This window comes from Balaenoptera physalus, assembly GCF_965194825.1.
Source record: "Balaenoptera physalus genome assembly, chromosome: 2".
NCBI lineage: Eukaryota > Metazoa > Chordata > Mammalia > Artiodactyla > Balaenopteridae > Balaenoptera > Balaenoptera physalus.
The window spans coordinates 118232903-118246097 of record NC_138883.1 but is presented as its reverse complement, the minus strand read 5'-3'; the positions used below and the strand labels follow the sequence as shown (position 1 = coordinate 118246097).

The 13195-nt window shown below is 44.4% G+C and overlaps 1 protein-coding gene across 8 annotated transcripts in view; it reads right to left on the bottom strand.

Moving 5' to 3' along the window:
- LOC309654899 (coiled-coil domain-containing protein 33-like) overlaps positions 1–13195 on the bottom strand; it is a 35124-nt gene that overhangs the window by 13862 nt on the left and 8067 nt on the right. Inside the window, exon 2 of one of the 8 annotated variants that reach the window (XM_082449485.1) lies at positions 10689–10801. The exons of the other annotated variants lie outside the window; for them this stretch is intronic. Coding sequence (XP_082305611.1) covers positions 10689–10694 — 6 coding nt within the window. The 5' untranslated portion in view covers positions 10695–10801. The remainder of the gene's footprint in view (positions 1–10688; positions 10802–13195) is intronic. 8 annotated transcript variants of the gene reach the window in all.

The window sequence follows — 13195 nt, the reverse complement described above, 5'->3', positions numbered from 1 at the left end:
AGCAGAATAACTGAGGCAGAAGAACAGATAATTGACCTGGAAGACAGAATGGTGGAATTCACTGCCGCAGAACAGAATAAAGAAAAAAGAATGAAAAGAAATGAAGACAGCCTAAGAGACCTCTGGGACAATATTAAACACAACAACATTCGCATTATAAGGGTCCCAGAAGGAGGAGAGAGAGAGAAAGGACCTGAGAAAATATTTGAAGAGATTATAGTCAAAAACTTCCCTAACATGGGAAAGGAAATAGCCACCCAAGTCCAAGAAGAGCAGAGAGTCCCAGTCAGGATAAACCCAAGGAAAAACATGCCAAGATGCATAGTAATCAAATTGACAAAAATTAAAGACAAAGAAAAATTATTAAAAGCAATGAGGGAAAAATGACAAATAACATACAAGGGAACTCCCATAAGGTTAACAGCTGATTTCTCAGCAGAAACTCTACAAGCCAGAAGGGAGTGGCACGTTGTGTTTAAAGTGATGAAAGGGAAGAATCTACAACCAAGATTACTCTACCCGCCAAGGATCTCATTCAGATTTGACGGAGAAATCAAAAGCTTTACAGACAAGCAAAAGCTAAGAGAATTCAGCACCACCAAACCAGCTCTACAACAAATGCTAAAGGAACTTCTCTAAGTGGGAAACACAAGAGAAGAAAAGGACCTACAAAAACAAACCCAAAACAATTAAGAAAATGGTAATAGAAATATACATTTCGATAATTACCTTCAATGTGAATGGATTCAATGCTCCAACCAAAAGACACAGACTCACTGAATGGATACAGAAACAAGACCCATATATATGCTGTCTACAAGAGACCCACTTCAGATCTAGGGACACATACAGATTGAAAGTGAGGGGATGGAAAAAGATATTCCATGCAAATGGAAATTTAAAGAAAGCTGGAGTAGCAATACTCATATCAGATAAAATAGACTTTAAAATAAAGAATGTTACAACAGACAAGGAAGGACACTACATAATGATCAAGGGATCAATCCAAGAAGAAGATATAACAATTATAAATATATATGCACCCAACATAGGAGCACCTCAATATATAAGGCAAATGCTAACAGCCATAAAAGAGGAAATCGACAGTAACACAATAATAGTGGGGGACTTTAACATCTCATTTACACCAATGGACAGATCATCCAAACAGAAACTTAATAAGGAAACACAAGCTTTAAATGACACAATAGACCAGATAGATTTAATTGATATTTATAGGACATTCCATCCGAAAAGAGCAGATTACACTTTCTTCTCAAGTGCACACAGAACATTCTCCAGGATAGATCACATCTTGGGTCACAAACCAAGCCTCAGCAAATTTAAGAAAATTGAAATCATATCAAGCATCTTTTCCTACCACAACGCTATGAGATTAGAAATAAATTACAGGGGAAAAAACGTAAAAAACACAAACACATGGAAGCTAAACAATACGTTACTAAATAACCAAGAGATCACTGAAGAAATCAAAGAGGAAATCAAAAAATACCTAGAGACAAATCACAATGAAAACATGACAATCCAAAACCTATGGGACGCAGCAAAAGCAGTTCTAAGAGGGAAGTTTATAGCCATACAGTCCTACCTCAAGAAACAATAAAGGGCTTCCCTGGTGGCGCAGTGGTTGAGAATCTGCCTGCCAATGCAGGGCACACGGGTTCGAGCCCTGGTCTGGGAAGATCCCACATGCCGCGGAGCAACTAGGCCCGTGAGCCACAATTACTGAGCCTGCGCGTCTGGAGCCTGTGCTCCGCAACAAGAGAGGCCGTGATAATGAGAGGTCCACGCACTGCGATGAAGAGTGGCCCCCGCTTGCCGCAGCTAGAGGAAGCCCTCGCACAGAAACGAAGACCCAACACAGCCATAAATAAATAAATAAACCCAAAGTTTAAAAAAAAAAAAAAAAGAAACAACAAAAATCTCAAATAAACAATCTAACCTTACACCTAAAGGAACTAGAGAAAGAAGACCAAACAAAACCCCAAGTTACTAGAAGGAAAGAAATCATAAAGATCAGAGCAGAAATAAATGAAATAGAAACAAAGAAAACAATAGCAAAGATCAATAAAACTAAAAGCTGGTTCTTTGAGAAGATAAACAAAACTGATAAACCTTTAGCCAGGCTCATCAAGAAAAAGAGGGAGAGGACTCAAATCAATAAAATTAGAAATGAAAAAGGAGAAGTTACAACAGACACCGCAGAAATACAAAGCATCACAAGAGACTGCTACAAGCAACTCTATTCCAATAAAATTAACAATCTGGAAGAAATGGACAAATTCTTAGAAAGGTATAACCTTCCAAGACTGAACCAGGAAGAAATAGAAAATATGAACAGACCAATCACATGTAATGAAATTGAAATTGTGATTAAAAATCTTCCAACAAACAAAAGTCCAGGACCAGATGGCTTCACAGGTGAATTCTATCAAACATTTAGAGAAAAGCTAACATCCATCCTTCTCAAACTCTTCCAAAAAATTGCAGAGGAAGGAATGCTCCCAAACTATTTCTATGAGGCCACCATCACCCTGATACCAAAACCAGACAAAGACACTACAAAAAAAGAAAATTACAGACCAATACCACTGATGAATATAGATGAAAAAAATCCTCAACAAAATACTAGCAAACAGAATCCAGCAACACATTTAAAGGGTCATACACCATGATCAAGTGAGATTTATCCCAGGGATGCAAGGCTTCTTCAATATAGGAAAATCAATCAATGTGATACACCATATTAACAAGTTAAGGAATAAAAACCTATGATCATATCAATAGATGCAGAAAAAGTTTTTGACAAAATTCAACACCCATTTATGATAAAAACTCTCCAGAAAGTGGGCATAGAGGGAACCTACCTCAACATAGTAAAGGCCATATATGACAAATCCACAGGAAACATCATTCTCAGTGGTGAAAAACTGAAAGCATTTCCTCTAAGATCAGGAACAAGACAAGGATGTCCACTCTCACCACTATTATTCAACATAGTTTTGGAAGTCCTAGCCACGGCAATCAGAGAAGAAAAAGAAATAAAAAGAATACAAATTGGGAAAACAAGAAGTAAAACTGTCACTGTTTGCAGATGACATGATACTATACATAGAGAATCCTAAAGATGCCACCAGAAAACTACTAGAGCTAATCAATGAATTTGGTAAAGTTGCAGGATGTAAAATTAATGCACAGAAATCTCTTGCATTCCTATACACTAATGATGAAAAATCTGAAAGAGAAATTAAGGAAACACTCCCATTTACCATTGCAACAAAAAGAATAAAATGCCTAGGAATAAACCTACCTAAGGAGACAAAAGACATGTATGCAGAAAATTATAAGACACCGATGAAAGAAATTAATGATGATACGAACAGATGGAGAGATATACCATGTTCTTGGATTGGAAGAATCAATATTGTGAAAATGACTATACTACCCAAAGCAATCTACAGATTCAATGCAATCCCTATCAAATTACCAATGGCAATTTTTATGAAACTAGAACAAATAATCATAAAATTTGTATGGAGACAAAAAAGACCCCGAATAGCCAAAGCAGTCTTGAGGGGAAAAAACGGAGCTGGAGGAATCAGACTCCCTGACTTCACACTATACTACAAAGCTACAGTAATCAAGACAATATGGTACTGGCACAAAAACAGAAACACAGATCAATGGAACAGGATAGAAAGCCCAGAGATAAACCCACGCACCTATGGTCAACTAATCTATGACAAAGGAGGCAAGGATATACAATGGAGAAAAGACAGTCTCTTCAATAAGTGGTGCTGGGAAAACTGGACAGTTACATGTAAAAGAATGAAATTAGAACACTCCCTAACACCATACACAAAAATAAACTCAAAATGGATTAGAGACCTAAATGTAAGACTGGACACTATAAAACTCTTAGAGGAAAACATAGGAAGAACACTCTTTGACATAAATCACAGCAAGATCTTTTTTGATCCACCTCCTACAGTAATGGAAATAAAAACAAAAATAAACAAATGGGACCTAATGGAACTTCAAAGCTTTTGCACAGCAAAGGAAACTATAAACAAGATGAAAAGACAACCCTCAGAATGGGAGAAAATATTTGCAAACGAATCAACGGACAAAGGATTAATCTCCAAAATATATAAACAGCTTATGCAGCTCAATATTAAAAAAAAAAACAACCCAATCAAAAAATGGGCAGAAGACCTAAATAGACGTTTCTCCAAAGAAGACATACAGATGGCCAAGAGGCACATGAAAAGCTGCTCAACATCACTAGTTATTAGAGAAATGCAAATCAAAACTACAATGAGGTATCACCTCACACCATTTAGAATGGGCATCATCAGAAAATCTACAAACAATAAACGCTGGAGAGGGTGTGGAGAAAAGGGAACCCTCTTGCACTGTTGGTGGGAATGTAAATTGATACAACCACTATGGAGAACAGTATGGAGGTTCCTTAAAAAACTAAAAATACAGTTACCATATGACCCAACAATCCCACTACTGGGCATACACCCAGAGAAAACCATAATTCAAAAAGACACATGCAGAGAGGAAGAGAGAATAAACTTTTTCTTTATTAAAAAAAAAAAAAAGACACATGTACACCAATGTTCTTTGCAGCACTATTTACAATAGCCAGGTCATGGAAGCAACCTAAATGCCCATCGACAGATGAATGGATAGTGAAGATGTGGTACATATATACAATGGAATATTCCTCAGCCATAAAAAGGAAAGAAATTGGGTCATTGGTAGAGACATGGATGGAGTTAGAGACTGTCATACAGAGTGAAGTAAGTCAGAAAGAGAAAAACAAATATCATATATTAACACATATACATGGAATCTAGAAAAATGGTACAGATGAACCGGTTTGCAAGGCAGAAATAGAGACACAGATGTAGAGAACAAACGTATGGACACCAAGGGGGGAAAGTGGGGGGTGGGGTGGTGTGATGAATTGGGAGATTGGGATTGACATATATACACTAATATGTATAAAATAGATAACTAATAAGGACCTGCTGTATAAAAAATAAATAAAATAAAATTCAAAAAGAAAAAAAAAAAGAAAATGGAGAAAAAATAATAAAATAGTGCTTAATATTGGGAAGATTCTAATATCCTCCAGTAGAGAACTATTTGGAAGTGTTAGATATAGGCTTAATCTAAAAGTATAAAGCAAGCAAAATTGATCTTGTCATTTGTTGATTCTGTCAGTTTTCCTACTCTTATATCATGCTGTGTACAGTACAGTTAAGAGAGCAGAAGGTTTGAAATGACAGCAAAATCTACATTTACTATAAAACAAAACTCCCAGCTTCCCTGCAGAGTGTTGAAGCACCAACTTTTCATCATTTAAGCCTATTAACGGTTACACCAAACAATTTCACACAAGTGGAACAAGCACATTTGCCTATAAGGATGAAGAATCTTAGGATATAAGAATACATAAACTATTTTCTAAACTGAATTTAATAAAAATTATGGAATGGTCTAATACAGTATACTTATAAGCACGTAAAATATCTTAAATGCATGTAATACCAATTATCCAATAAAATCTGAAACAGTAAAGCCTAAAAAAAAACAAAGAATGACCTAGGTTCACTTGTTCTGACACAGAGATGTCCACACTGTATTACTAAGTAAAAAAAATGTGGCAAATTAATATGATCCCATCTGTCACTGGTATGTGTGTGTGCATGCGTGTGTATGCACGTGTGTGTGCATGAGTGCATACATGCAGATGTATAGTTAACAGTGGCTACTGCTCAGTTTGGGAAGAGAAAGGAACACTTGCTTAATCTCTAGTTTTTGCATTTTTACTAAGAATTTGTCCATATATTACTAATGAATTAAAAATAATTTAAACCTAAATACATTGAGGGCCATACCATGTTTCTGGATTGAAAGATGCAATATTTAAAGAGTTAGTTTTCCCTAAATTGATTTATAGATTCAATGCATTTCCAATTAAAATCATAACACTCTATGTGTATGTGTAGAAATAGATGAGCTGATTCTATGAGAAATAAAAAGAGCAAGTGTAGCCAAAATATTTTTGAAGAAGAACAGGTGGGAAGACTTGCTCTATCAGCTTTCAAGGCTTATGATAAAGCTACAATAATTAAGACAGGGTAATATAAATGCAAAGACTGATAAGCAGACCAAAGCAAAACAAGAGAGAGCCCTGAAAGAGACCCACACATATATGGACCCTTAATATATGACAAAGATGGTGTTACAGGGAGGCAGGGAAAGGATTGTAATTTTAATAAATGGTGCTGCATCAATTTGATATCTATCTGGAGAAAAGGGTAACTTGACTCCTATTACATACCATAATTAAAAATAAATTCCAGGACTTCCCTGGTGGCGCAGTGGCTAAGAATCCACCTGTCAATGCAGGGGACACGGGTTCGAGCCCTGGTCCGGGCAGATCCCACATGCCGCGGAGCAAATAAGCCTGTGTGCCACAACTACTGAGCTTGTGCTCTAGAGCCCGCAACCCACAACTACTGAGCCCATGTGCCACAACTACTGAAGCCCACGCACCTAGAGCCCGTGCTCCACAACAAGAGAAGCCACCGCAATGAGAAGCCCACGCACCGCAACGAAGAGTAGCCCCCGCTCGCTGCAACTAGAGAAAGCCCTCGTGCAGCAATGAAGACCCAACACTGCCAAAAATAAATTAATGAATTTAAAAATAAATAAATAAATAAATTCCAGATGGATTGTAGATCTAAATGTAAAAGGTAAAACAATAAAGCTTCTAGAAGACGAGGATAAGAATATCTTTATGCACTTTGGGTAGGGAAAGGTTTTTCACAACAGGACATGCCACAAAAGCACAAACCAGAATGGGAAGGATTGATAAGTTAGGTACATTTAAGTTAAGAACTTTTATTCATGAAAAGACATCATTAAGGGGGTGAAATGGGCAGGAAAAATGGGAGAAGATACTTGCAACAAACACAACTGATGATGGACTCATATTCAGATATAAAAACAACTCCCACAAATCAATAAGAGAAAGACAGACTACGCCATAGAATAATGGACAAGAGATTTGAACTGGCCCTTGGCAAAATAAGCCAATAATCATCTGAATTGGTGGCCGCCCTCATTAGTCATTTAAAACCACAACAAGATACTACTATACACCCACCACAATGACTAAAACAAAAATAAAACAACCCTGAGCGTATCAAATGTTGGTGATGATATAGAACAAGTAGAATGCTTAGTCACTGCTGGGGGAACAGGAAGTGTCACCATCCTTTCCGAGAACTGCTTGGATACTGCATCCTGTTCAAGTTGAACACATGCATAGCCTATGATCTGGCAATTATACTCCTGAGTATATACCCAGTAAAAATGTGAATGCATCACATTGATGCAGTGAATGCATTAAGAAGCAGGGGTAAGAACATTCCTAGCAGCATTATTTGTAATAATCCCAAACTGGAAATAACACAAGTGCCTGTCACAGTAGAATGGGGGGACAGTCATGCGATGGGATACTATACAGCAATACAAATGAAGGAATGATGGTCACGTGAAACCACATGGAGGAATCTCTCAAATTGTGAGCAAAACAAATCAGACACAAGGTACCTACTCTAGAATTCCATATAGATTTTCTTCAAAAACAAGCAAACTTAAAAGAGTTAGAAATCGGGGTATTAGATCCCCTTGGGGAAGTGGGGGGTTGGGGGACTGGGGGCATGAGGGACCTTCTGGAGTGCTGGTAATGCCACTCTTCTTGACTTGTAGGACCTGTGGGGTTACATGTGTGTGTTCACCTTGTGATGATGCATCGCTGTGAATACATTTATGTTTTGTGCATTTGTTTGAATGGGTGCTGTACTTCACACCATGACCCAGATTCCTGTTGTGGTGTTGCCCCTCCACCTACTCCTCCTTCCCCCCAGCTCCCAGGCTGTTCTGGTGTGCGGTGTGGGCGGGATGTCAGCCCCATTCCTGCCCAAGGTAGGGGTTGGGGGAGAGAGGCCCTAGGAAGGGAAGAACCCTGCTGGATGCTGGGGTCCGGGACACCTTAGTCTATGTGTGTGCGGGTGGAGGGCTGAGATCTTCACGCTTGTGGTTCAGAATGAGCTCCTGAGGTTTGGACCAGCTTCCTCCTGGCTCTGCATCAACTCAGATGCAAAATCTGAGGCTTGGCATTCAAGGCCTCTTACAAGCCACCCCCTCATGCCCATCAACCCCGCCCTTCCCCTCCAGCACACTCTTATTTCCCCCTTCACACCTCCACTCAGGCTGAACTATCTGCAGAGAACCCCTCCCTCATTCCGACTACCTAACCTTTGACATTTTATAGTCCACTCAGTAATCTGTAATTGCATGAGGACTGACAGTGTGTGCTGCTCCTGAGTGTGCAAGTGTGTGCACACATGCACGTGTGCATGGAGGGAGTCCTGGGGAAGGCGCTGCCGGTGTTTAGTCTACCCCATGGGTCTAATAAGCTCCTCTTCTCATTCAGGGGTTCAGCCTTTCTAATATCCTGTTGTTTTTCACTCAGCAGTCCTGGGGGTGAGCAGAATTCACCCCTCCTCCTTGACGAAGAAAGATGAGGCCCAGAGCAAGGAAAAAAAAGAAATGGAGGAGATGGAGAGCATGACTCCTGATGAAGTGGGGCACCCTTGCCTCATCCGGACGGCTGATGGGTTCTTGGGGACTCCACGCCTTGGAGATTAGCCCTTCCACAGGCCCCTACACCATCCCCAGCCGGGATGCTCTCTGAGAGTGAAATCTCCCCAGTAGGGATGAAGAGGGACCTGGCCCTGGCTTACCCTCCCTCAGTCTCTACCATGGCTGGCACCCTCGGTCCCAGGGGACCCAGAGAGGAGGCAGCTTGGTGGTCCTGCCCCTCCTCCCCAGCTCCACCCACCCTCACAGCTGAGCCAGGATTCTAGACTGCAGCCCTGACCTCTCCCCACAGACTGGGATGGGCTCCCCACTCAGGGCCATGTTCTGCGTCACAGCCCAGCCTTGAGAACATACAGGACACCATGACCCAGATTCCCGTTGTGGTGCCGCCCCTCCACCTGCTCCCCCTTCCCCCCAGCTCCCAGGCTGTTCTGGTGGGGGTGTGGGTGGGATGTCAGCCCCATCCCTGTCTCCTCTCTGGGCTAGCACACCCTCTAGGGACACTGACCCCACCTGTTCCTGACCCTGAGTGCCCACTGCACCCCCCTCACCCACTGACACCCCCCACCAGGACCCCAGCTCTCAGAACCAGCTGAGGTAAGAGGTGTCAGGTGGCCCTGGGTTCGAATAACTCCCCTGCTACTGGGTACTGGTGGCCTTTGCTGCACTAACACCCGCTCTCTGGCTCTGGAAAGGTAGTAACTGTTCTCTGAGCCTCAGTGTCCTCATCTGTGGAATGGGAAAATAACCCCACCTCAAGGAGTGGCTGTGGAGTCAGGGAGTGTGAGCCTGGCCTTGCATATAGGATGCCTGGAGATGCTACCGCCATCTCTGCACCACCTTTTGAGTGTTGTTGTTTTTTTTTAATTATTCGGACAATAGCCCTGAGTACCAAGCACAGAAGGTATGATTATCTGACTGCTCTCACTTTACAGAAACTGAGGCCCAGTACACACCTCACTCTCCCTTACCTTTAATTAAGGAGGAGGGGTGGTGGTTATCTTTCACAAAAGCCTGAAGAGGGCAATGCTTGCCCCTCTCCCCCACAAATAAGAAGTTTCTTATGGTGGAATCAGAGGCACCTCATCCAAGTGGGGATGTTCAAATATCCCTGTGGTCACTACTAACTATGTTGGCCAAAAGGGTCCTTATACCTTCATTGTTCAGATGGGGAAACTGAGGCTAGGAGACAGCAGTGTTCCCAAGGTCTCAGAAACTTGGTTATAAAGCCTTGACTGGGAGCAGCTCAGTAAATACATAGTCAACCAACACTTGCTGAGTGCCGCGTCTGTGCTGTGTTGGGGACTCGGAGCCCAGAGGAGCCCAGACTGTCCCCACCTGCAGTGGGCTCCCCTCTACACTGAGGAGATGGCAGGAAGTGCCTGTGACAGAGGGAAACTCAAAGGAGGCTCTTAACCCAGCCTGGGGCGGGGGAGGGGGGGAGGCAGGAAAGCTTCCTGGAAGAAGTGATGATCTGAGCTGACTCTTGGCAATGAGTAGGTGTTACCTGGGGGTGGGGAGAGGGCTCTCAGGGCAGAGGAGACAAAGGCAGGGAGGTGAGAGAGCCTGTGATGACGAACAAAGCAGATGAGAGCAGGGTGCAGGGAGGAGAGGCAGGGGTACAGCTGGAGAGGTGGCAGGGCAGACAGAAGACAGCCTTGAAGGCCAGTCTCAGGAGCTTGGACTCCATCCTGAAGGCCGCTGAAGGGCCTAGGCTGCGGGGCAGTATCTGCCTGTGAGAAGCTCTCTCTGGCTCTGAGCAGGGAGTACCAATCAGGAGAATGAAGACCAGTAACAGCCAGCCTGGTGAACGTGTTGGGACCTGTGGAGGCAGTGGGCATGGAGATGAGGAGGGAGGACTGCGGGAGGGAGGAGAGCACGGAGGAGTCATCAGGAGTCAGAATCTGGAGTCCTGGGGGGAGGAGGTGCCTGCACGGAGTACGGAGGACAAGGAACTGGTGCTGGGTGTGAGGTACCTGCATGCCCTCCAGGTGAAGGTGGTCACAGGCAGCTGATGGCTGTAAGCTTCGAAAGAATCTCAGCTGGAGATAGAGGGGTGGGAGGATAGCCCGCCAGGTGTGATGGAAGCCTTGGAAGGAAGGAGATTTTCCAGAGTCAGAGGAAGTGTAGAGTCAAGAGGAGATTCAAGGACAAATGAAAGGAGTGGTGGTGGGAGAAGAGCCCTCAAGTTCAGGGAAATTGCCAGAGGGGTGGGAGGAAAAGGGGTGGGAGCAGGCTGGCAAGGCCAAGGCCACAGAGCTTCAGAAAGGAGGGGAGATGGCCTTCGGCTTTGGGTAATGGCACATTCAGTAATATAGACCAATCTTCCCTTTAGATAACCTAAAAGCCTGGACACAAAGTAAAAGTCACCTTCTTAAACATATAAAGAGCTGATGGGACAATGAGGAATTATTGGACATAGATAAGAGAGGGGGGTGGGGTGGGGGTGGGGGAAACCCACACAGTGGAATACTACACAGCAATGAAAAAGAGGACCCACAGCACCAAGCAAAGATGCAGATGAATCTCACACAAAAAGTTGAGGAGAGGAACTATACATAAAATAAAACACACATGGCACGATGCCCTTTATAGAATGTTAAAAACAGGGACTATTAGGCCATAGCGATTAGGGAGGCATACAGAGGTGATGACAGTATAAAGAAACAAAGTAAGACATGAGTGGGCCCAGGGTCCAGGTTATCTAAAGGGAAGGTTGGTCTGTACTACTAAATGTGCCATTACCCAAAGCAGAGGGCCATCTCCCCTCCTTTCTGAAGCTCTGTGGCCTTGGCCTTATCAGCCTGCTCCCACCCTTTTTCCTCCCACATCTAGGAGAAGGGGCTTTGGGTGCTGGTGATATTCTATTTCTTGACCTGGGTGGTGGTTTCATGGATGTTTGCTTTATAATAATTTGGTTGTGTTTTATTGGGTTGGCCAAAAAGTTCATTTGGGTTTTTCCATAAGATCTTACGAAGTTTTTGGCCAACCCAGTATTTTTATGTTCAGTGCAATTTTCTCCACAGGGATTGTATTTCACAGTTTAAAAGGTTTTTGAAAGAAGGAGAAAGCGCAATAGCTTCCCAACCTGCAGAGGGAGCCTCTGGGCTTGACCTCAAGGAGGTGGCCCCTGGTGACACTGGCCAGTGCTCTGAATGCCAGGAAGAGGATGTGCAGGAGGAGGAGGACGGAGGGGGACAGTGAGGCTGAGGAAGGTCAGAGGTAGCTGAGGACACAGGGTCGAAGAGAGGCATGCGGATGGAGAGACAGAGGGTTTTCTGGAGGATGAGAAGGCATGCGGGGGAGGTGTATGGGGGGCATGGGCTGGAGTAGAGGGCGTTGGGGGGCTGGGCAGGTATAGATGGGTGTCTGGATCAGAGGCAGTGTCGGTGGCAGGGCTGTGCAGGGGATGGAGTGGGTACAGAGGGCGGGTGGCGATGACCAGCCAGGGTGGTGGGTTTGCTGGGCTGGGCACGTACCCTTCCCGCTTTGCCCTTCCCTAGGCAACCACTCTGGGTCCCCAGGCCTCAAGGATCCCTGGCTGGCAGGCCTAGGCTACCTGCCATGTGGTTTGCCTTTGCAGCCGGCAGAGGGCATCCGCCTCCCACAGATGCTCTGGTTTCAGCCTGTGGTGGGACCGAGGCTGGCCTGAGTGGGCCCCGCAGCTCTTGGGGGGGCATGCCTAGGGGTGCTGTCTTGCTGTCAGCCCCAGGCACACGTGTCCCTCCTCCAGGTAGTCCAGCCTCCCTTCTCACACCTCCTGCCCCAGAACTCTTATCTGCTGGAGATTCTGCTGGGTGCCCTCTGCTGAGAACCACCCACGGAGGCCAGAGAGGTGCAGTGACTTGCGGAGGTCCCACAGCAAATCCTGATCCTCAACTGGGGCTTCTGTTCTGAGCCAGGGAAAATGATGGGGTTGAGTAGGGAGGGGAGGGGCTCAGGACAAGAGCCATCTCAAAGCACTGAAGTGACCCTGACTGAAGTAATACCTGCACAACGCCAGGCACCTGAGGCCGACCATTGTGCAAAAGGAACAGTTGAAAGGGACTGGGATATGCAGTTTAAAAAGTGTACCCCGCGCCCCCCGACACACCCCCCAAAGCCTAAAGCTTTACAAGTCTTCTATCCACCCAGGAAGATACACTAAGCCCAGGCAGAGCCTGTAGGGGTCATGGGGGCCTCATGACAGCATCCCTGAACGTCTGTCACTGGCCAGGCCCTTTATATACTTCTTCTCTAACCAGAGCTATGAGTCTGCAAAGGAGGCATTTTCATTCCCAGTTTTCTGAGGAGGAAGCTGAGGCCCAGAGTGGGAAGAGCTGGGTGACTTGTTCAAGGTTGCCCCGCTCACAGAAGCAGAGCTGCAGTTCCACCTGGGGCTCTCTGGGCCTTGTTGAGGGAGGGTGCCATGGAGCCCAGGGAACCAAGCCTGGGTTGGGGGTACTGAGCTGTGGTCTCCACGGGGACAGGATGAGATGCCACC